This window comes from Jaculus jaculus, chromosome 16 (genome assembly GCF_020740685.1).
Source record: "Jaculus jaculus isolate mJacJac1 chromosome 16, mJacJac1.mat.Y.cur, whole genome shotgun sequence".
In the NCBI taxonomy this organism is placed as follows: domain Eukaryota; kingdom Metazoa; phylum Chordata; class Mammalia; order Rodentia; family Dipodidae; genus Jaculus; species Jaculus jaculus.
Window position 1 is genome coordinate 74,661,977 of NC_059117.1, and position 25,067 is coordinate 74,687,043.

The following is a 25,067-nucleotide window of genomic DNA, read 5'->3' on the forward strand; positions in this document are numbered from 1 at the left end:
GGAAGAACAGAGACGGGGGCAAGCTGGAATTTTGGTCATGAGATGGAAGAGACAGAGGTACAAGCTGCACTGGGCTGTGGAGGCAAAGGAGAGGGCTTCACTTTGATGGTCAGGCGAGGAATATGTCAGTGGTCTTGAATGCTAATGAGACTGGCTCTCAGAAGACAGGAGACATGGCCACTGGAAGAGAAGCAAGGTAGTTTTGTATTCACCAGTCTGGGAAGGAGGTGGAAAGGGTGCCTTTCATAGGAGAGGAAGACTATGGACCAGTTTATATAAACTCCAGAAAAATGGGACTAGATTTGATCATCCTTTTTTATCCTGAAGGTAAAATGTTCACAGACATGAGGCTTCCAGTTCATTGAATCAACAGGCATGGTCCTTATTTTTAATTCATGTTTATAGCCCCTGTTAATATTCATGACTAGTCTTTTCCCATTTGAGCCCTTCCTGGTCTTATCAAAGACTAGACATTCCTTGTTGTCACCTCTGGAGTGAGAGTCAGGACAGAGTACACCTGGCCTAGTCATGGACCTGAGGCTAGCAGGTGGATACTTACCACAGCAATGTGTACCCTGTCTCTATGTGGTGCAGGCTTGGATAAAGATGAGTTTGAGATGACGACAAGGGGACCTGTTTGGGTGAGGCTAGAGCAATGTGTTGGAGGTTGCTCCCTCCCTCCTTCTGTCCCTCCCTTTGCCCCTCCCTCCTTCTTTTTTTTTTTCTTTTTAAATGGGAGTCTCATCCATCCCAAGCTAGCCACAAACATATTATATATCCAAGGATGACTGTGAACCTCTGATTCCTCTGCCTCCACTTCCCAAGTGCTGAGATCACAGGCTTACACTACCAGGCTGCAGTGGTTTGGATGTATATGGCCCCATAGTCTCAGGTATTTTGTGTATTTGTTTTTTATTTTATTTTATTTTGAGCTGAACCTCCTGCTCTGCCATGTCCTCTTTTTAAACATATCTTTAGGGCTAGAGAAATAGCTTAATGGTTAAGGTGGTTGCCTGCGAAGCCTAAGGACTCAGGTTTGATTCCTCAGCACCCACGTAAGCCAGATACACACACATGGTGGCACATGCATCTGGAGTTGGTTTGCAGTGGCTAGAGGTCCTGGCACACCCAGGTCTCTGCTTAGTAAGTGCAGTGACATACCTGCCCCGTGCCCTGTTACCTGTGATAACATTGGAAAGTGTCCCTATGGGCACAAAAATTATCACCTGTGGGCACTACTGAACTAGAGCTTTGAAGTATGAAAGGTCTTGGAGCTATGGACCAGGAGTCTGTGGATAGAATTTGGCATGACCCACTCATGTGTTTTTTTTTTCCCAGCTATCTCTTGAGAGTTATTGTGAAAACTGAATCCATGTAGCTGACTGCAGCAACAATTGCAATATGACACAGGCCTTCCATACCCTGTCATCTTGTATATTACCTGACTAGAGCCCACACGCAGCTGAGTTTGAAACCCAAAGGCAATGTATATAAAGACACCAAGAGAGGACCAGAGCCCCTGGATGTGCGCAGACCTGCTGGGGTCTGTCTACTGGATATTTCTGGTCATTATCACCACCATTGCCTCCCAGGCACTAGCTTTTTCTTTTCTTTCTATCAATGAATCTAGCTAGTTTGTTTTAATGAAAGAAACTGCATACGTATGAATATTTTTGTCCTTTAATTTTAGAAGATTTTTTTTTCTTTTATTACATATGAAAATTAATTGGTTATCAGCAACTTTGGGTGCTCTCTCATGTGAAAGTAGATAATATTTCTCTCCTAGGAAGAAGTTTCTTCCTTGTCTTACTCCAGTGATTCTCTCTTCATGGTAATAAGTGTCTTTTTACCCCCATTCTAAACATTTTTCAGTTCTCAGAATTGTTGTGTGAGCCAGGTGTGGTGGCACACGCCTTTAATCCCAGCACTTGGGAGTCAGAGGTAGGAAGCTCTCTGTGAGTTCGAGAACACCCTGAGACTACAGAGTGAATTCCAGGTCAGCCTGGGCTAGAAGGAGACCCTACCTTGCAAATAAAAATGGTTCTGTGAGGCATCAGGTTTATCCTGGGCAATGTCCATTTTTGCCATCAGCCGTTGAACTCGATCTCATGGTGTTTGCTGCCATCTGGAGTGAAGAGTTTGCTCCTGGCTGACTGGGCTGTGCTCAGTGGCCGCAGGCTTGAAAGTGCTCCTGGGCTGACTGGGGCTGTGCTCAGTGGCTTGTATGTTGCTTGGTTTTTGTGTGTAATCCTTCTCAGATGTTAACCACAGCCCTACCTGCATAAGCCTTTCTGTGGCCAGAATTCTTATTAGTAGAATCTGAATGCATTCAAATATAGTGCTGGGTCTTTAGAAGTGGTAGGTTTCCACTGGCAACGGAAACATGCCTCTATGGAGCCAAGGTTATACCTGGCTTTATTTCAGATTCCTCATCATAGCATTTCTTGTGCTTTTCATTTTGGTGTTTAATTTCAATCTGTGTAATAAGCTCTACCCTTTAGTTTAGTCGGTGAGCTTCAGCAGTGTGCCACTCCCTCGTTACGTGGAGAATGGCTTGAGAGAAGCACCGGCAGTGATGAGCTTCGTTCTGCCTTCCCCACCTTATTGTGTCGGCTTTAGTTTCTAGAGCTCTCATACGTGTCGCGTGGCCTCCAAGCATTCCACTAGGCCATGTTGTGATATCCGTTAGAAGAAACCTGCTCACAAGGTCCTTCTGTGTCTGATAGTGTAGCAATCATAAAGAACTTGCAGTGAGGACCAGCTATAAGGAGGGAGTCCTTTCTTTTCTCTGGTATACCTGGTATTGGGGATCTGCTGACCTCATTCAGCACAGGATTTTTAAAAATTTTTTATTTTTATTCATTTACTTGAAAGCAACTGAGAGAGAAAGAGGCAGAGAGAGAGAGATAATGTGCACATCAGGGCCTCCAGCCACTGCAAACAAACTCCAGTTGCATGTACTACCTTGTGCATTTGGATTATGTAGGTCCTGGGGGATCGAGCCTCAAACCAGGGTCCTTAGGCTTCACAGGCAAGTGCTTAACCTCTAAGCCATCTCTCCAGCCTCTCAGCACAGTGTTATTTTAAGTATTTATTTATGAGAGATGGAAGAGGGGGAGAGAGAGAGTATGAGAATTAGAATGGAGGCACACGGACTTTCCTCCACTGCAAAATGCGTGCGCCACTTTGTGCATCTGGCTCTCCACGGTGCTGAGAAGCCACACCGGTTGTCAGACTCTGCAGACAAGTGCCTGAGCCGCTGAGCCATCCGCCCAGCTCCAACACTGGGTCATTCATTAAGCTCTTTGACAATTGTGATGGTTTTTGGCCTGGACATGATGAACTCCTGTAAAAGCCCTGTTTAAAATTTTTTTCCTATGGTTGTATAAACACCAGTTTTACAGAATTCATTTGGAGATAGCTAAAATTGAGTTTGTGCTCTTTTAGATATTTTTGTTGTTTCTAAATTAAAAGTGAAAAAGCCCGTGTTTGCCACGTAAGCCTCCCACAGAAGTGACAGATAAGTGCATTAAGAAGAAACAGCCCTGCCCATGAGTTCTATTTGCATGGTTTCTTACTTCTCCAGAGCAACTTTTGCGTACACTTGGGCAAGTTAAAGGAGGAAGAAAGGTTGTCGTTGTTGTAGTTATTAACAAAATTCTTGCATTCACTAATGCCTTTTACCCCCAAAATTGTAACAGCTAATGTCTACTGACATGGGCACATGTGCCTTGATGGGCAGAAAGAGCCGTGATTGGAAAACCACCATTTGCACCTCTTTAATGGCCATTTGTGTTTGCTTATCACGACTGCTGTGTTGTTTCTCTCCAATGCCAGTCAAGCCAGCTTCAACATTATCATGGTTGGACATAAGTAGAGGCTCCACTTGAGAATTCCTCGTTGCTTCCAGCTCCTGCTCCGGAACTGCCTTGCAAATGGAAGTCCCAGCTTAGGCCAGCTTTGGGCAGAGTCCCAGAGCTTCCAGCCTGTCACCTGAAATACTGTTGTGAGGGTACTACCCTGCTTCAGGGTAGCAAAGATGGAGAGATGAAAGGTTGTCACCGTGAAGCCCCTGTCTGGTTCACTGTATGGGGATGGGAGGGTGACACTACAGCCCCTGTCCTGTCTGCTTGAATGTGCGGGGATGGGAAGGTGACGCTACAGCCCCTGTCCTGTCCGCTTGAATGTGCGGGGATGGGAAGGTGACGCTACAGCCCCTGTCCTGTCTGCTTGAATGTGCGGGGATGGGAGGGTGACACTACAGCCCCTGTCCTGTCTGCTTGAATGTGCGGGGATGGGAAGGTGACGCTGCAGCCCCTGTCCTGTCTGCTTGAATGTGCGGAGATGGGAAGGTGACGCTGCAGCCCCTGTCCTGTCTGCTTGAATGTGCGGGGATGGGAAGGTGACACTACAGCCCCTGTCCTGTCTGCTTGAATGTGCGGGGATGGGAGGGTGACACTACAGCCCCTGTCCTGTCTGCTTGAATGTGCGGGGATGGGAAGGTGACGCTACAGCCCCTGTCCTGTCTGCTTGAATGTGTGGGGATGGGAAGGTGACACTACAGCCCCTGTCTGCTTGAATGGGGATTAAGGAAAGGAGGTGAAGACATTTTAAAATGGCACTGCTGTTCTGAGTGCTTTTGGCTTAGTAGGTTGTGGTAGAGATGATGACTTAAGAGAAGCCAAGATGAGGCGCCTCAGAGAAAAGGTCATCCGGTTGTCTTCTCTCGGTCTGTAGAGCATAGTCTTTCTGTCAGTGGCGCAAGGGAAAGAAATAGCACCAAATAGTCGGTTTTTCATTAAGTGAAGATATTCCACTATGATAAGCTTTTTTTTTTTTTTGGCCTCCCTTCCTTTGACAAATAAACATATTTATTTATTTATGTGAGAGAGGCAGAGGCAGAGAGCGAGCACAAGCACGCGGGGCCTCCTGTCATCGCAGAAAACCTCAGGTACGTGCATCACTTCTCCATGGGTGCTGGGGAATCAAACTTGGGCCACGGGGCTAATAGGAGCCAGCTTCTTTAACCACTGAGCATCTCCCCAGCCCATTTCACATACCTCTAAACTCATTTTGAAGATGTTCTTAGTTTGCAAAATAAGGAGTTGGCAACTTATTACCATAAGTTGCTCAATTTCTGATTTAGAAAACTGCTGATCTGTGAGATCTGCGGGCCAGAAAGCACCACTGTAAGGAAGAGTCCCACGCCCTGAAGAGGCAGAGGATGTGCCAGGGCCAGACAGGCCAGAGACCCACTGAGTCACTGAGGGACAGCAAAGGAACTCCTCTCCTCCCCACACTGCTGGTGTGGATTCTGAATTTGAGGAGAAGCAATTTGGCTTCAAGGCCAGGATTAGATTTGTCACTCTCAGAGTGTTGCCTTCACTTAATGTCACTTGTATTGATTAAACCCTTCCTCAAAGTGCTTTTGCCCTCTGTAACTTAGGGTCACCTGGTTGTGGTCAGATCCGAAAGCAAAGGGAAGAACACACGTGAACTGGGCACGGTGGAGGGCTTCCATAACATCCATGGCTGATTTTGACTTTTTTATTTTTTGGTATTTAAAAAGCTGTCTGAGAAACTTTATAACAGCTTTAAAAATTCATTCCAAGTGTGTTTGCTTGCGTTAAGATTTCCATCTGCATTGAGTCTTAGCCTCATTTCCCAAGAAAAACAACAACAGGAAACAGCTCACATCAGACAGGAGAAAAAGCAAAAGGATGCTAGCATTTGTTCTCCATAGTGAGCCCTTTGCTTGACTTCAGTTCTTACTGGCTCAGCTCGGATTTCAGTGCCATTGTCTTTCCTCTCCCCTGCCATAAGCAAGCTGCTATGCTATACATCTTCTTCCCAGCTAAAATACTTGATTCAGTAGCCTCCAGTCCTTCGATCACTCCTGCATCTTAAATGCACTTGACCTATAAAAGTTATTACTAATGAGACTTAAGTGGGACTGGATGTGTGTGCCAGGGTATGCATTCACACGTGTGTGTGTGTGTGTGTAGAGAGAAACTGATTCTTATACTCCACCTTTACATAAATCCAGTTGGTACACTGAATATTGATTCACTGAAACCTGAAATCTAATAACTAAACAAGGCCTAAGCTCCTTCTCCCTGTAGCTATGTGGGGCAGCAATTTATTAGAAATTGACATTGTCAAGGAAACTCTCTCCTGCTCTGTAATTCACATAACCATGCAGCCTATTTCAGATATTGTTTCAGCAAGAGGATTTTGACGACATTTAATCTCTCCTGGGAGAGGAATGGGGCCGCTCATCCTAAACTTGACCCCTTCTTAAAGTGGCTTCTTCAGGCCTGACTTGCAGACTCTTTAACTAATGAACGCAGAGCTAGATGTGATCACCCTGCTGTGGTTAGCCATGACTTGTGCTATGTGAAATTCACAGGACTCCCTAATATTGCAAGATGGGTGGAAAATGTGATATGGTACCCGGGTTGTCCTTAGTTGCAGTTAAGCAGTCCTATGATAAGGTTAAATGACATTGTCACATAATATATGCCCTCCCAGAACAAGCTGGACAATTTCCTTTCTATTTTGCAGCAATACATTGTGACAGGAGAGGAATGGTCATACCCGTCAGGCTGTTAGAAGGACTGATTCCTGGTTGCCTGGAGGAAAGTGGTTGATGTTCTTGTCATTAGTGCTTATGTGCTAATGAAGGGAAAACACTTGGAGTCTTATGTCTTAAGTTGCTTTAGTCAGTAAAGCTGGGGAGGTGTCCTTGTCTGAGACAGCTCTTAGACCCTAAAGACTCCTGGAATGTGTTCGTTCCCTGGGATGGGCTGTGTGGGGGTTAGGGTTTCCACTCCAAGCTCTGTGAGCTTGTCGCTGTGATGGGAAGTCAGGACACAAGGTGGCACAGTGGGACCTTGTTCTCTGAGCAGAGTGAAGCGGCCATGAGTTGAGCCAAGCCCGGCAGCTCACCAATAAATCAAGATGCAGAGCCAGGATCAAGAGTTGTTAAATAGTCTCCACAGCGATGATGGTGATAAAATGAGAGGCCCGGCCGCCCCGCCCTGTCGCCCCATCAGCGTTTTCCTGCAGCAGCCCTTGAAATAGAGACTCACACACTCATTCATCCAGGGTGTTTACTGAACTGCAGTCTTGATACTGTGCTGGGACTAGAGAGTGACAGACCTAAGCCACTTAAGCAATAAACAAGCCCATAGCCAAATAAGGTCATTTTAGAGAGTTTTGTTGTACCAGAAAATGAGCCGATCTGCTTAAATCAAGCAGGGCAGAAAGAGATCACTTCAGACCTGCTGGTGGCCTGCATGGATTCTGAGTCCCTCATGCACAGGGTGACTGCACAGAGCTGCAATCTTAGTGCTGCAGGCCGTGGGAGTGGACGGCGGAAATGTCCAGAGCAGCAACAGGAAAGAGACCAGAAAAAGGCGAGGGGCAGCCTGGCTGGCTGTGTGCAGACAAGGCCACTCAAATGGGAAATGAAGGATGAGGCGACCTCAGAACAAGGAGGGCTTGTGGGGACGCGGGGAAGAGTAGGTGGTTCATTGCAGCTGTGCTGGGAAGCCCTAGAGACATGTTAGCCACGAGGCTTGGACATCAGACCTGTGCTGTCCAAATCTGTCTCCGGCCTCTGCACGGACAGTCATGGAAGGACATGAACCGTGAAGCCTAAGGGCCAAGAACGAGTCCATGTAATCAAGGGATGGCAGTGATGGAGGTGGAGGACCTGGGTTGGTTCACTGCGCTTCTTGGAGACATGCTGGGGCACGGAAGGGATAAAGAAACCTTAGGAAGGGCTCATGTTTTAGGGTTTGGATGTGCTGTAAGGACTAAAATCACCTTCTTCTACTTGCTCTCTTCCTCATCCCAGGCCTCACTCACATTGCTAAAATCAGGCAGGGAGGAGAATCAACTGTACTGTTGGTGATGCCAAAGAGAGGGTCTTAGAGTGGAGTTTCCTAACCTGGCAGATCCTCAGCTCCATTTACTGTGATGGCATTCCCATTGGGTCTGGTGACCTTAAAATAAGGGCCTACATAGCATCCTGTTTTTGGAAAAGGAACTCTTTTTTTCTTCCAGTGAGCTATTTTGAGCTGTTCTTTCGTAATGTCCCCTCTGTTTCCTAATACCATTAAAAGTCAAACTTTCAAATGTAAAGGGACTGCTGTCAAGTTTCCGTGTCACTGACGTCTCCCTCACGCGAATGTTTCCTTCACGAAAACCCACTAAGGAAAGGGTGGCAGGGCCAGCCCTGAAACGGCCCTTCCGACAGCAATGGAGACTTGGAAGTCAGGTTGGAAGTACCAAACCTGGCCCCTGGGGAGACAGTGCTCACCACACAGACAATAAGCCAGAGGGCCTGAGTACTCTTCCTCGGAGCCGTGCCCAAGTGCCACGTGTCCCGAGCACCTGTAGTGCTGGTGCTGGCAAAGAGGAGATGGGGCATTGCTGGGAGTGGCTCAGTGGCTCGCTAGTCTAACCTAGTCAGTAAGCTCTGGGCTCAGTGAGAGACCCTGTCTCAAAACATAAAAGTGGAAAGCAACTGAGGAAGACCTCCACTGTCTACCTCCGGCCTCCACATGTGTGCACGCACGCACACATATATGCATAACACACAAAGACACACACATGCCAAAAGGAAGGAAGAATAAAAAGGACAAAGAAAGGAAATGAGGGAGGGAGGTTAAGCTGTCTAATACTAATACAGAGGTATTAAACATGCAGAAGTTACATACAGAAAAGGTAAGACCCTTTAACACGGAATTTACAACCCGCACGGACTTAGTGAGCCTTTCTGGACCACTCAGAGAAATTGCTTGATTCCACTGTGGAAAAAGTAAATGTTGGGGTATTCCCTAGAGAACGATTGTCCTCGGGGTGTATCGTGACAAGTGAGTGGACTTGTAAAACTGGCAGTTCATTCTCTTTCCCTCTAGGAGGGCAAGTTAGCATAGCTCCCCCTACTTCTGACTCATTCCATCTTTTCAAAATCTTTTTATCACGTAGTGTCAGGAAACAGTCACAAGTGAAATAAAGGTACTCCCCTTTGAGCAACTCTACATGGTCTGCCATTGCTTTAAAAACATGCAAAACACACTTCATGGACTAGAGACACGGCTTAGTGAAGGTGCTTGCCTGCAAAGGCTAAGGACCCAGGTTCAATTTCCTAGTGCCCATGTAAGCCAGATGCACAAGGTGGTGTATACATCTGAGTTCGTTGCCAGTGGCTGGAGACCATGACACACCTATTCTCTCCATCCCTCGTCCCCATCTGCCTCTTTTTCTCTCTCTTAAATAAATAAATAATACATTTTCAAAACCAAGCTTCATTGCCCCAAATCAGAGATGGATCTTACCATATTGTTAGTATATGCCTAGCTTTCAGCAATCATTGATGTAGGTACTATGACGTGAGTAAAAGTCAGAGACATGTTAGGACACTGATTACCTACACATGGACTGCCATCCTACCTGTAGAAAAGAAGCTTATTTATGTCACCAGTGTGGGTCTAAGATCCTGTAACCTGCTGCTTATGGGTAGTAAGTCCATATTTTCCATGAGGCTTCATGAAAAATGTTCTACAAATGTATTTTGTATGTATGAGAAGCTATAGTTCTCACCCTCTCATTGTGGTCTGTTATCCAAAAGAGCTTCGAATAAGGTTGTGTATTTTAGTACTTAAGAGCTTAGGCTTGGCACTAGACCAAGTCTCAGCTACTTACCTGACTGGTGCCTTTGCCCTTGTGCTTTAACTCTCAGTGTTCTGTTTCTCTCATCTGCCAAAGAGAATGTCTTATCAGGGCTCACTCACAGAACATTTAGGAAGAAAAAACAGGAGTCAAAGGCGAGGTAGCTTTGCTCATAGCTCTTGTTTTTACCTATGTATATTTGAAATAGAGAAGATAACTTTCCTGCCATTCAAGATATGCTTCATATGTCTGGAATTTGGCATTTTTGTTGTACTGTTTTTAATTTTTGTTTTCAGGGATACAAGACAGGTTTCTCACACACTAGGCACACTATAGCCCCAGCTCATATCATGTGTTTCTGAATCAGCAATAGAATTGTCTTGCCATTTCAGTGATACGCTTCTTTATTTGTTTTTAAAGATTATTTTTGTTTATTTGAGAGAGAATGAGAGGAAAAGGGAGAAAATGGGTGTACCAGGGTGTATTGCTACTGTAAATGACCCCCAGACACATGTGCCACTTTGTGCATCTGGCTTTACCTGGGTACTTGGTAATTGAACCCAGGATGGCAGCCTTTGCACGAGCGCCTTTAACTACTGAGCCATCTCTGTAGCCCCACTGATATTCTTTCTGAGATGATCATTTATTTCTGAGGAATTGCCTGAATGCAGTCTGTCTACCTTACCTTGGTCTTTCAGCTGCCCCAATGTATTAATGAATGACTCCCAAGTCTCTCCTCATCTGGTCTGGTCAAGGCTCATGACTTGGAGGTGGCTCAGTAAGCTATAGCAACCAGCGCCCTTGAAAGCTGTTTGTTTCTCCTAGGGACATAGTAATTAGGCTGTACTTAGTTTGTAACTGAAGCTGCCTTCTCTGCAACTGGACAACGGGACAACCCAAGTCTTTGTCTTCTTTACAAGGTGCCATTTGACACAGCCTTGCGAAGTCCTAATTCCAGACCCTGAAGACCAGCAGTTCTTCTATGTGATAAGGGCCGCACAATTTCATAATGACCATGAGTAGGTCTCTCAAAGAAAGAATGTCCTTCTCTATCTGGAGCCTTTGGGTCTGATCCACCCATTCTTGGCAGCAGATAGCATATTTGCATTGAAAAATTACACTGCAGAGTTGATGATGGGTTTTGGCTAGAGGAAGGAGGGGGAAAAGTCAGACATATACAAACTGGAGTCATTTTTCATCTTGTTTTATAGATTTCACTTTGTGATGTATTGTGTTTGCCACATCCTTTGGAGAAAGTGTACCTTGGCTTGTGCTTGACGCTGAGTTTCTGCTGACATATGCTTACTTAGCTAAAGCAATCTCAAACCGACATCACCATTATCCCATCCTTTGGCAGTCGCTGTATGCTGTCACCTTCTACTGCCACCTGGAGAGATGTGGGACACCTTCCAGTGTCGCTGCTCCTTCCTGCTAGACTGGATGTCTTCCTCTGTCCCACACGCAGCAGGGCTTCCTCCCGGCAGGAAGGATGTGCTCGCCCCTCTGTCTGACAGCATCTCCTTGCTCCTGGGAGAAGACAAGGTGCTCCTGCTCAAGGGCCACCCCTGGTGCACTGTGGCCTCCTCTGTCACACCCGCTGGGCACACAGCCAAGCTCACTGAATCCTGTTGGAATGAGCAGTCAGCCTATCCAGTCTGCTGTCACGATTCCATTCTCGTCAGGAAGGTGCTGGTTGGACACCTCATACAATGTATCTACGTTGTTCTCTATTGTTTAACATCACAGAAAATCACCCCTTGTTGGTCTTTTTGCAAAGATTGTGAGCACTATGCACGCACTGGCATTGGGTTGTAGGTCTTGCCCATTGCTTTATATTGTGCCAACTCCTGGCATACAGTAGGCCATCTACACAGTTCAGTTCAATTTGTGAATAATTTTTCTTCATTTTCCTTCTGGCCTTTAGTAACAAAACATAGGAATGAGTGTATCTTCCTTTATTTATTTTTTTTCTGAGCTATTCCTAGCATATAAATTTTGTCAGCAAGAAGAGGTCAACAGAAATTAATGTTCTAATTTGCGTTTATTATATCATGTCACAGCCTACATATTTGCTATCAACAGAAACAAACAAAAGAGCTAGTTGGCAGGGAATGGTGCCAAAGGCTGTGTGTGTGTGTTGGGGGGTGATTCTGAGGATTGAACCCAGGTCCTTGCACAGAGAAGGCAAATGTCCCACCCCTGCGTCATATTCCAAGCCTTGCTGCTGGCATGTCTTAAAAAGGCTTCTGGCCGTTAGTGCTCCTTGGTTCCCATGCCACTATCATTCCTGCTCAGCTGGGGAGTCTTGCCCCCACCTCATTCCCTCGCCCCTCCCATCTCAGTGGTCTCTCTTTCCATCTATCGCTGTACAGTAAGTCAGTGGGTTAGCCAGACGGAGCGTTATTCATGTAGCCCTAGCTTTCCTGGTCATTACTAGTGTCCTCTGATGTGGCTTCTCACCGGTGATTGTCATCTAGATATGTCCTTTAGGTCTTCCCAAGAAAGGAGGAGAGGCAAGCCACGAACCTTTTCCTCTGGCTTGGCCCTTCTGTGAGCAGAGATGGTGTCTTCTACGTGCTACCCATATTGAAGGTGAAACCGTAACGGAATCTCACCTCAGCAGTTACTGCTCACACTGTAACCATGTGCTTGGAACGGTTTTTCTCTCTCTCCTTTTTCTTTTCTTTTTTCTAAATTTATTTATTTGAGAGAGACAAAGTATTGACACACCAGCGCCCCCTGCCACTGCAAACAAACTTCAGCTACACGAAATCCTTTGTGCATCTAGCTTTACGTGGGCACTGGGGAATCAAAGCTGGGCTGTCACACTTTGCAAGCAACTGCTGAGCCATCTCTCCAGCCCCAGAGAGGCTTTTCTAACCTGACGACTACAGGGGCCCCAAAGAATGGGTATTTGGGGGCCATTAATGGAGCTTGCAGGTCATATGTAAAATTGTGTGCTTCTGTGTAGTTTTGCTTAAAGGAGCCTCCAACATCCTTTTATCCTATTTTCAGTTACGGCTAGGACCCAGTATTTTAATAGCGTAGATACTTGATTAGTCATCTTGAGCTGAGCAAGTGCTAGAACAGGAATATTCACTCTGTAACCAAGGGCCACATGCATCCCAGCATGATAGTGCCACATCTTAATGTCAGAATATCAGATACATCTTTAGAGCAAATTCTAGTAATTTTTCTTTAAATGGCGAAAATTCAAAAAGTAAAGATACCAATTACCCATTCATCTTATGTTGGGAAATCCTATCTTAACACATTTTCTTTATCCTTGGGCGCTTGGCATGTGTGTTAACCTGTATCCATGTCTACCTTTCAACATTACATATGTTCCACGACTGCTTCTTGCCCTGTTCTCCTGACTTACACCAGTGCCCCTTTCTCCACTCACTACGTGTTCTTGCATTCGCTTTGATGGGTTGGTAAGTGTTTCGTCTTTCAGCATACATTTACTCTGTGCATCTGTTCTTTTATCTTCCAAATGTTTATCTTTAAATAATGCTGTGTTGGACTATGAAGTTTTCTCTCCTGATTGATTTTCCCCTTAGTTCAGACTCCTAGTGTTCAGCTTACGGAATTAATGTTAGGTGTAATTCTTCCTTTTTGCATTTCGGCTCATGCACTGATAAGATTAACAGAGAAGTCCATGCAGGATCTGAGGTAAAAATGTGCTTAGGAGTTGCTTATCCTCTTTCCTATCGGAGACCAGCCAGAATTCTCTTAGAGGCTTGTCTCAGGAAACTGAGTCTCACACCTGGCCTCTCTCCCTCTCAGGGCGTCCACAGCGCTTGCGCCTTGTGCACCTACTGCCTGACTCAGCTCTAGTCCTTTAGCTTCTTAAATCTATCTACTTGCGAGAAGAGAGAGACAGAGCATAAATGAGAATGGGCACACCAAGGCCTCCTGCCCCTGCGGACGAACTCCAGGTGCAGGTGCCATCTCCCCAGCCCTTGCCCCTCCCCCAGCACTTGCTAAACAGCATGCTGCTTTTCAAAACTCTGTGAGGAGCTCTGTGTTGTGCAAGCGGCATATGTGTCAATGACCTGGAATTTTTGGAATTCTTCAAGAAAACCAAAGTGCTTACATTAAAATGGTCAACTCTGGAGACCCAATGTGAAGAATGGAAACCACGGGGGTTGGGGGACCTACAAATCAGTGACACAGTTCACCTTTATTATTTGTTAATCTCAACTTTGTACATCACAGGGACTCGAGCACTCACCCTTTCAAAGCCCTTTGCCAAGTTCTTCTTCACTGGGTCACCTTGTGAAGTTGGCTGGCAACCTCCTTGCCTTCAAGGGCACATTCAGAGAAGTCCTTCCTCCCACCGCCTCGTTCTCATTCATCTCTGCCTGAGGTGTAGTGACTGTTTCCCACTCAACCGCCCACATCCCTTAGGGGCACTCTCCTAACTCTTTACCATTTCCATTTTGTCAGCAGGACAAGCACAAATGGTTGTCTAAACAGGGTGATTTGAAACCCCGTGTATCAGCCTGGCATGGCGGTGCTCTCCGCATTCCTATTGCTCCTGGGCTGAAGCAGGAAGACTATCAGTTTGAGGCTGGCTTGAGCTATATAGCAAACACCTACCTAAAAAAATAATAAAAACAAGTGTTGTGGATATCGCCCAATGGTTATGGCATTGGCTTGGCATGCATAGAGTCCTGGATTTGATCTTTAGTACTGTTTTTAAGAAATGGAAAAAAGTTATGTGTCTATTTCATCTGGGAGAAAATAAGCAACTCTTGGAAGGTGTGGAGGTCAATTATGACCCTAGAGATTTTTAAAGTGCCATAAAAGTGTTGTGAAATGTGCTACATTTGTTTTAATTTGAAAGGCAGTATGGGGCTGTAGAGATGGTTTAGCAGTTAAGACATTTGCCTGTAAAGCCAAAGGAACCAGATTCAATTCCCCAGAGCCCATGCAAGCCAGATAGACAAGGTGGCTCATGCATCTGGAGTTCCTTTGCAGTGGCTGGAGGCCCTGGCGTGCCCATTCTCCCTCCCTCTCTCTGTCTTCCTCCCTCGCTCTCTCTTTCCTTGTCTCCCCCTCTCCCTCTCTTCCTCTCCCTCGCTTTCTTCTTCTCTCTCTCCTTCCCTCCCTCCCTCTCTCTCCCTCTTTCCCTCTCTCTCCCTCTTTCCCTCTCCCCCTCTCTCTCCCTCTCCCCCTCTTTCCCTCTCTCCCTCCCTCTCCCCCTCCCTCTCCTCTCTCTCAAATAAATAAACTGTTTTTAAAATATACTAAAATAGAAGGCAGTCTAAACTTCTGTTTACTGTGGTATCTGTGTGTATATGTACATTCATGGTTAAATGACGCTTTTCTTGTTACAGAAGAAATCTAAATAGACAGTAGAGCCACCTGTGAGCCGAAAAATGATGATTCCCTGCATAACCACCTAGTCTCTGTTTGCAAATGTCTACCCAGTCTGTCATATTTTGAATTTCTTCTTGGCTCTTTGCACAGACATTATAAAACTTCAACCTAGACGAATCTTCCACTCAGCTGTGTGAGAAGTGCCCCTTGGGAAAGTCCTTGCCCGCCTTCCCTGCAGGGACTCGTCCATTTGGTTGGTCAGGAGGGACACCTCGCTCACGGGGACCTTAGTAATTCAGGTCTCAGGCCTTTCTCACGGTGGAAATCACACTCAGACTCACACCTTGGACCCAAGCATCTCTGTAAAAGTTTTCAGGGAACTCTCGGAAGTAGCATTTGTTGCTGTTGGGGTGCTAAGAGCAGATGGTGCCGCCCATGAGGGCTTTCTCTGGCCTCTTTGGAAAACTGCCCGAGTGGAGCAGATGAGCCCTTAGGATCGGTGCTGTGTGTGTCCTTGTGGCTCCTGTGTCGTGTGTGATGTGATTGACAGCGCCCAGCCCTCCTCCTGCCTCGCTGACCCAGGAGGAGCCTGGGGGATGCAGCACAGAGGGGGACTGCCTGCCTCCTGGGTCCGTCCAGGACTGAAGAGCTGCTGCACGCGGGCTTGCTAGCGTGGGGAGAATTCTCCACAACTGACCCTTGGAGCATTCACTGTGGGCCTCCAAGCTGTTGTCAGTCCTTTTGAATCGGTTTTTTTCTAAAACAAATTATAAATTGTAATAAGGAAGAAGTTTGTTCCAGCATTCATATTTATTAGATTTTAAGATTTAATGACTGCATGGGTCTAAAACAAATCTTTGATTTCTTCTTTTTTTAAGGGCCATCAAGTGGAGTCTCTTGATTTTGACTACTTAAATATTAATGTGTGGTCATGACCCACTTTGGTCTCCTGTAAAAGGTGTGGCTTTTTAAAAATGAAGGTTTCAGCCACTCATTTGCACAGGGGACCAATGCCTCCTTTCAGAAAAGATGTTCTTGGGTTGAAGAGATGGCTCAGTGGTGAAGGCACTTGTTTACAAAGCCCAATGGTCCAGGTTTGATTCCTCAGTACCCATGTAAAGCCAGATACACAAAGTGCTGCATGTTTTGGGAGCTCATTTGCAGTGGAAGGATGTTCTGGTTCACCCTGTCTTTCTCTCTCTCTCTCCCTTTCCATCTTCCTCTCAAGTATTTTTAAAAGAAAAGATGTACTAGCCAGATGTAGTGGTGTACACCTTAAACCCCAGCACTCGGGATCAACCTGAGCTAGAGTGAGACCCTGCCTTGAAAAACCAAAACCAAAACCAAAAAAAAAAAAAGATGTCCTTATTTGTTTCAAAATGCAACTTGTGACAGTTTAGCTCGACTTTTTAGAATATTTCATGGTCTACTTCCTAGAGAAAACAAACTTATTGGTTACCCCCATATTGTTTAGGCTGGTTGTTTTTTTTTGTATGGCTAACAGTTGGAAAGACCATTAGCTAGCTAGTATTTATTTAGAAATGGACTATATTGTTGCTTCAGTGAGATGGAATCTGATAGACTTGAAAAAGAATTTTAAGTAAAGCTGATGTGTGGCCTGTCCCCTAACCAATAGCAGTGCCCTGTTACCAGTTTGGTGGGGACAGTCATGGAAGGTGAAACTACAAATATTCTTGTGTTTAACACCTGTCTCGTGCTACTCCCAACTGTTATGGCATCTCACTGGGCATTATTCTTTGGAAGAAGTTCGTGTTTTTATCTGAAAACCCTCTTAAGATCTTTATACACAAGATAATGGACCCTTTGCATTCTCTGTCATAGAGAAGCACTCACACACACCTTTGAGGAACATTCACAAGAAGGCACAAGGAGCATTCTGATACAACAAAACACGGGAAACCACTGCAATTTCTAAATAAACCATGGGGTCACCAGCCTACAAAGCATGCCACAGGGCTGAAAAGGGGATGAGCTTTAGTGGTGAAGGAGCTTGCCTGCAAAGCCTAAGGACCCAGGTTTGACTCCCTGTAACCATGTAAGCCAGATGCACAAGGTGGCATATGCCACTGGAGGGTCCTGGCATGCCCATTCTCTCTCTCTCTCTCAAGTAAATGAATAAAATATAGGTGAAATCTTTCTCCTAAACTTATGTTCTGTGAATTTGTCCAGCTCCCGGTCTTCTCTGGTTAGACTAACCTGCTCACTTCCTCCCTGAGTGACGGGTTAGCCAAGCAGGGAGAAGCACAGGACACTGCGATTGCTAATGTCTGCTGTCGTTCACCATCTTGACAGTCTGTGATGTGCGTGCATCTTGCTATTTTCATTTATCAATGGAGAAACTAAGGTGTAAAGGGCTCTAAAGTGACATGCCTGTCAGGCTGACTTAAAAGACTAGCATATTTTTTGGTCTTTTTATTATGAACTTTACAGTGTGAACATACTCCATATTGGCCATATTCCCGTCAGGTTATACTCTTCTCTCATCTCTCCCCTCCCCCATTCCACTGAGGTCCCTCCTCAGGGTGGGTTAGTGGTGTTCATTGTGGGGTCATGACTGCACTTTTTGTCTCTGTGGAAGGGACAGTGCCTCAGGATACTCCTTCCCACTCCGTGGCTCCTTTTTGCTTAAAATTTTATTTATTTATTAGTATTTATATTTGCAAGGAGAGAGAGAATGAGAATGGATCTCTTGCCACTGCAGACGAACTCCAGATGCATGCACTACTTTGTGCATCTGGCTTTACATGTGTTCTGGGGGACTGAACCCAGCCATCAGGCTTTGCAGGCAGGCACCATTAACTGCTGAGCCATCTTCCCGGCCCAGAAAAAGTGATTCTTTCTCTGAGGTGCACTTGGCTTTCATGTCATGTGGTCCTCAGGAGACCCCTTGTCTCACAATCCCTGGGAAATCTCGGTGCCGTGGTGTCTGGCTCCCTCAGCGATGGAGACAGGGATTGTGCATTTGCAACCAGGTGCCCTGTCCCCTTCAGCCTTCTGAAATCTGAGAGCCAGTCTGCCAGACCATGGTGACCTCATTTGGGTGATGTGAGGCGCCTGGCCCCAGAGTGTCCCTAGTGCCTCTGAGGACCCGTGATTCTTGCCATGCCTCACTTGTGATGGGCACGTTAGCGTTGCTCTTCTGGGTGGCTTCCTCCTTCCTCACCCACTTCCGTTGCCTGCTGTCGTGTGCACTGACTTAGCGTAGCCCAGGGTTTGACAAGTGACTGCCCAAAGAGTTGAAACCGTCACGCTTACAGCTCCATCAGAATCACGTGCAAGACCGCGCTGCGCCGCTGTGCCGAATCACCACGTGCCAAGTGTACCCTGGGCACTTCGTGCAGATGGCTTCCTCATCTCGCAGCCTAACCCCTGCTCAGCCGAGAAATAAAGGACAAAGGGAGGCGGCTTGGGGAGATGATGACTTTTCCAACACCAGTGTGCTTGTTTTCCCTTCTCACCTCTCTTTCCCACCCTCGCGGGGACAACTCCTCAGAAGCCTACCCTAGTGCTCCTCACTTTCCCGGAAGGGACGAGATTGCTCACTGGTCCCTCCCAGCCCAAGCCCTCCCACTAAGGACTGGGCTAGCTGGGGTCAGTGGCCACCTTTGTCTCCCATGTCCTTTTCTTTCTCCATGATTTTCTCACTCTGCTTGGTGAGTTCTTCCTGGCCCCTCCCACATGGCATGCTTTCCCTGTGGAGGCAAGTCCAAGTGCCAGGTCTCCCCGTGAGCTGACTAAGAAACTGCTTGCATGACTGGCAGGTATCGAGACGTGTGCTGCTGACCGGGAGGGGACTCTGGACCAAAACTTATACTTGTGCTCCTCAGTTGTCCTCTGCAGGCAAAAGAGCAATCGTCTTTGTTTTAAGGTTGTGCTCATCCAAGAAAGGAAGGCATTTCCTCTCCTGAAAAGCAGGGCAGGGAAGGGTGTGGGGGGGGGTGGGAGACAGAAAAGGAAAAAAAAATAATTTTAACCATGTACTCCTTTGAAACTAAATATATACCCCTTCCTCGGTCCTGATTGGTCCGCTGCCACTGACAAGTGGATCGTGAGCAAAGGAAATATCCTGGACTTAATTGTAACTTAAGTCCCTCTTAATCCAGGAGAACATTTGAGATTCTGTCCAAGTGTTCAATTTCCCAGGCCGCTGAGGTCTGTGCATCTCTTCGCCCAGCCTCCAGGCTGCTGCAGCAGTACCAGGCAGCGTAGCTAATGCAGACAGATCTGCTGCCTCTTGCCCTCCTCCTCCCTCCGTCCGCTTTCATTCGATATGAACAGCCTGGTAACCTGGATGCGGGGAGGAACCTGACATAACTCTGCCGATGGCTAGGTGGCCGTGAAACACCTGGGGACTGTTCTTTAAGAAAAAGGTAATGTTTATATGCTAACGGTGTCTCCTCTCCCCCACCCCTTGTTGCTTTGTTTTTTCCAGGACTGCCAGTTCCAAAGAAGAGCCCAAAGTCGGTAAGCACTTGTCACTTACTTGGTGCTTTGTTGGGGTGGGGGAGGGAAGGGGGGACTCCGGCAGTGGGAGGGTACTCGCTCTGGCTTCAGCTGATTAAATGTGTTTCAGACAAGATGGGGAAGACAGGAGCGAGGGCTCCCTTTATTAAGTTCTAGGGATCTGTTTGATAGCACTGAGATCCGGGCTTGTCTTTTAACCGTGTGGATAGGCTGCGGGAGTAGAATTGGAAGAAAAAAAAATGCATGTTTGGCGTCTTTTCTGTACAAATGCATCCCAACTCTCCTTCAGATGGGTGAGTTTCTTAGCTGTTATAACTTGATTACAAATGCTATTGTTTCCTTTGGAAAGAGGAAAGACCCCACCTGCCCGCCCTGGTATTGCTGTCAACTGGTGTTCACTGCCGTTCATTCACACAGCTATACATTCTCCCCCTGCGCTGTCTCGTGCACGGAACGGTGAATTATTCACCAACTCAAAAGCCTACAGGTTTACAGAAGAAATGCCATGCCTGTGTGTGTGTGCGTGTGCATGTGCGTGTGTGTGTGTGTCTGTGTACGTGTATCTGTACATGTGGATATATATATGTATATCCATCTGTCTATACTCAGGTTCAGAAGCGATGTCCACTGCCCAGCACTGAAAATAAGACGTTTCCTTGCTGTGGTAATGCCTTTGTTGTTTAGCTCGGTTTAGCAGCATTATGCTGCAGGTACAGGATTCCTTTAAAAAAAAAAAAATCAATGTTTTGCTGTCCTTTCTCATCTGGTTTCCTTGAAGATGCATTACCTACTTGACATGTTAGCTAATAGCTCCAGAGGCTGTGGGTTTGGTTTGGTTTGGTAATTTTTTTTTTGTTTTTTTGTGGTTTTTTTGGTATTTTTGTGAGTGTGTGTGTGTGTGTGTGTGTGTTTGTTTTCTTGCTGGGTGGTGTGAGCTTTTGCTCTTGGGGCATCAACAAAAATTTACCTCAAAATCTGGGGGCCCGGTTGCCTGTAAGACTGATCTGCATAAAAGAGGTTCCCCAAGTTGCTAACATGAGGATGGGGGTCTCCCTTGTGGCTTTGAAGATTTGGGGAAGGAAAACTTGCAGCTTCGTGCCATCGGGAGGGGGGGCAGTGGGAGGGGCCTTTAAAACTTCACAGCCTCAGGCCCTGCAGCTGGATTCCAGCCACCTGTCTCCAAGAGAGCAAAAGAGACCGAAGTTTATCAGGGAGATGAGAGAGGGGAGCTCCCTGTGTTCTGCAGCCTAGCTCCCAAGTTCTCCGGAAGGAGAGACCTGGAAGGACTGACAGGGTTCTGGGGGCACAGAGCCTGGTGGCAATTGGAACGCTGACTCCAGGGCTGCTGTTCCTGTCAGTGTGCGTTAATACCCAGGCAGGAAAGCACTGGTTGGTGCCCACATTGCAGTCACAGGCACGCCGAAGTGGGTGCATGCGCATCTGCGTGCCTCCCCATCCCCAGGTCATCCTCAGAAACGCATGCAGCCTCTGGACAAACAGAGCATCTGGAATGTGCCCCAGGAGCCTGTTAGCACAGGCTCCCCTCTTTCTCCCCACCGCGGCTATGCTGTGTCGATGGGTGAACTCACTTGGCACACTTCACACTCATGGGGTCTTCCGAGTCTGCGTTTGCCAAGTCACTTAAGATATTCCTTCTGACAGTTGATTTTGCAAGATCCCGTGTCGTTAGTAACCAGCAGGCCCAGTCCCAGGACTGCTTTCCCGGGGCAGGGCGGGGGAGGGGAGCTCTCTGTCTTGACTGCTTTGCCCAGAGTCAGCTGGCTTTTAATTACCTCAGGCTAAGCGGGTGGTGTGCTGCTGGGCTGGAGAAGCAGCCCCCAGCTCGGGGCTTGTGTGCACCAGGACAGGGGTGGTGCCGTGCATGGCATTGCTGGCACACGTCAGCTGCTGCCGAGCACAGTTTGGGGGCTGCTGTTGGCAGTAGAGCATAGTTGACATCTGCAGTCAGCAGGGGTTGGTACCGGGGGACAGAAAAGCTGTTTCCTCTCCCGCTGTGTGAGTGTGGGTGATGTCCTGCCCAAGAAACAGGAGAGGACTTGGGCGCACTCACAGGACAGCCTCGGGAGGCTGGCGTCCTGGTAACCTCTCAGACGGTGACAGGTGGTGTCACCTACTCATAATTAAAAGCACACCATTTGTGCCTGGGTTGTGATTCACATAGATTCCATGGCAGCTCTGTGGATGTTTGAACACAGGTTTCTACGTTTTTTTTTTATTAGTTTGATTTTTTTTTTTTTCCTGGTGTTTGGACATGTATGACCTCATCACGTGATTGACAGCTCCTTTGTGCGCCCATGCTTCTTCTTGTTTAATGTTTCCAATAATCAGGTCGTTGTTCTTATCCGAACAGGATGGCTTAGGACTTCAGAACTGCTCCGCCTCCGGGATAGTCCCCAGTGTCCCTTCTAGTAGGTCGTGTCACCTGCTAGATGTAGCTTACATACTGCGCTTATGGCATCTGTACTCCTTGTGGACAATGGCAGTGTCTTAGTAAAGTTTGATTAGTAACTGGGTTCACTTAACATCAGGGATTTTTCTGCCAAGTGGCAGAGACCAAAATAAGACATGTTTTTAAAATCAGGTTTTAGACCTCTCTGTGGTCCAACTTACTCATCCTGACTAGACACTTAAAACGTCTACTGTTAGTTTAAATCACATACAGAGATATTATGTCTGGGAATGTAAAACTCTAAATTTTACACCAAACCCAAAATTATATCCACGTGGGTTTTCCTGCTAGTTCGTGTTCTGCATTCTCCTTTCTCCTCTTTTAAAATGTTTCTTCACCTATCCATCCGTTGTGAATCTAATTGTCCATCTATATGTTCATTTTTCATCCACTTGCCCACCCATCTATTCATCCCTTTATGTAGAAAGCTACCATTCAGAGCCTACTAAGTATGGTGCCCAGTGTGAGGCACTGGAAAAAATAAGTAGATGCTGGGGTATCTCCTGTGTGCCAAGCCCTCTGTGGCCCTTCAGTGAGAAATAAAGCAGAGTATACTCCCAGCCTCATGGAACTGAGGAGAGACAGTCAACCCGCCACAGGGAGACCTGTCTAGACTCTCCCTTCATGGGCATTAAAGTCTGGCAAGCATGTGCTTTCGGAAACTAACACGTTTTCAAGAACCAAGAGAACACATTATGAAAAGCATTCAGCTGTCATTGGCGATGACGTAGGTTAAGTGTTCATACAAGGCCATGATCTGAGATGGAATAAGATATTCTGACTGAGCTGTGAAATTATTTTTTTTTAATTTGTTTGCAAGCAGAGAGAGAGAGAGAGAGACACACATGCACAGAGAGAGAAAATGGGTGTGCCAGGGCCTCTAGCCACTGCAGAGAACTCCAGATCTATGCACCACCACCTTCTGCATGTGGCTTTATGTGGGTCCTGGGGAATGGAACCTAGGTCATTAGGCTTTGCAGGCAAGCGTCTTAACCATTGAGACATCTCTCTGGCTCTGAGGTATGAAATTCTATGGAGTTAACTGGCAGTAAGGGCAGCATGTGAAATCAATTATTTTCTTGGCTGTTATTGACAAATAAAAGAATGCATAGTGACAAATCCTCTGGGTTAGTAGATTACAACCCCTCACCCAAAGTTCTGGTATAGGTAGCAAGGTGATCTTTTCGACCTCTCTATAGTAAACATGGCACAAGGGCATTGATAAAATGTTTGTTTTCCCCTGACCTCTGTCCCTTTTCCCTGCAAAGGATGTTAAAGAAAATTTTTTGAAAACTTAGCTCTTACGATGGGAGGGAGAGATGTGAGGCCATCCTGGATGACGTGTACGTGGAGTGACCTCTACCTGAGTTGCACCGTGTCCTCTGGAATCTGCCTCTCTGACACTCTAGCTTTCCCTTCCTTTCTTCTCTTCCCCAAGGCCAGCACAGTCAGAGCTCATCAGTGTTTCCTTATGCAGCTTGCAGAAGGAGTGAGAATGACAAAGTGCTGATGGACCCATTATTACGCGGGCACTGTGTACATAATGACGGGTGCTGTGCATTCATGAACGCTGCATTCACTTTGTGTCCAGGAGGCAGTGTTCCACAGCACTCCTCCCCATTCTCTGGCCCTTAGAATCTTCCTGTCCCCACTTCTGCAGTGTTCCCAGAGTCTTCGAGAGCGCTTACGTGGTTCTGAGCACTCAGCAGTCACTCATCCTCAGCACTGTGATGAGCTCTGAGTCACCCGGGTTGTCCCTGACAGCTGCAAAAAGAAGATGCTGTGACTGTAGGTGGGATCAGCGCTCATCCATGGCATAAGCGTGAATATTTAGAGGGCAGTTGGACAGGCACAACAGACATAGTTAGCCGAACAACTCTAGTAACTTCCTCCCCTAGGATCTGTGACCTTCCCATCCCTAGGCTTTTTATTAGGTTTTCACTAAGACAAAGATTCCCTCTTGTGGAATAGGCCTCAAATCTAGTCAGAGAGCACTTGATAACCCCCATAACACGTCATGCCAACGTTGCACAAGTGCGCGCATCTCGACTGGCTGGCTGGTTGTACAGCTCGCAGGGCCCACTGCTGGTTAAGACTGTCGATGGCTTCTTCTCAGCCGCCGACACACTACTTTCTAACAGCGGGACAGCTAGCTCAATTCCATCTCCACTTCTCGGTGTCTTACAATGGAAGAATGTGGATTCTGGTGTGCAGCCAACAGCACTGGCAATACAGGCACCGCCTATATTGTTTGGAGGGCCTCAGGGACCTACTGATCAACAACTCACCATTTGGCTACATTTCTTACATCTGGTGTGGACCAAATCTCATTTTCCCATACAGTCAGGGCTCTCCTTCTCCTCTGCTAGCTGCCTTCTCCTTCCTTTCAAGTTTGACCCACAAGTGATGAAAGAAAGAACCATCCTGGGCTTTGACTTGGACTTGAGCCTCTGACTTGTCACAACCTTTAATGACATTGGCATTATACCTCATCAACACTTGGAGTGTTTCCTGTGGTCCATGCAAATCGCTGCAGAGGCCTTGGGCTTTGGCAGATAACTGAACTGCAAGTAATTTCGCTTTAAAATGGATCAATTTGTCATTTTCAAGCCACATGAATTCTTTTCATCATGTAAGGCCCTAAGTGCTATCTGCATTCATTTGCTCTTCTCAGCAGATTATTTTCAGTTCATGTTATAAGGACCTCCATTTTCCAGATCAGTCTATGAAATACTGATGAAATAAATTTTTTCCCATATGTAAAAACCATTGCTTCTTCCCAATTTCCCAACATGACAGTCAGTAGTATGAGAATCACTCATTTTAGGAAGATGGGCACAGTTTTATTTTACAAGGTGGTACAACTTCATGGGCAACATATGGCCAAGAACTTTTAAAACTTAAGCCCATTTCTCTCTCCCAAGTTGACTGAAATTCGAGACTTGAAATGAAAGTCTTGCTTCCAGCATTGTCAGCCATTGGCCTGGGTGACTTCTGTCCCAACCACTGACTAGCTTGGAAGTGGGTAGATACTTTCTTACTGAGGCGCCCTCTTCCTCTCTCCCCTTTATCCTGTGAGCAGTGCCTCTCCAGCACGGCCACT

At 46.6% G+C, this 25,067-nt stretch overlaps 1 protein-coding gene across 11 annotated transcripts in view; it reads left to right on the plus strand.

The window, feature by feature from the left end:
- Magi1 (membrane associated guanylate kinase, WW and PDZ domain containing 1) overlaps positions 1-25,067 on the plus strand; it is a 620,496-nt gene that overhangs the window by 561,586 nt on the left and 33,843 nt on the right. For all 11 annotated transcript variants that reach the window (XM_045135556.1, XM_045135552.1, XM_045135550.1 and 8 more), the window contains one exon: positions 19,463-19,494. In XM_045135556.1, the coding sequence (XP_044991491.1) occupies positions 19,463-19,494 (32 nt within the window). The remainder of the gene's footprint in view (positions 1-19,462; positions 19,495-25,067) is intronic.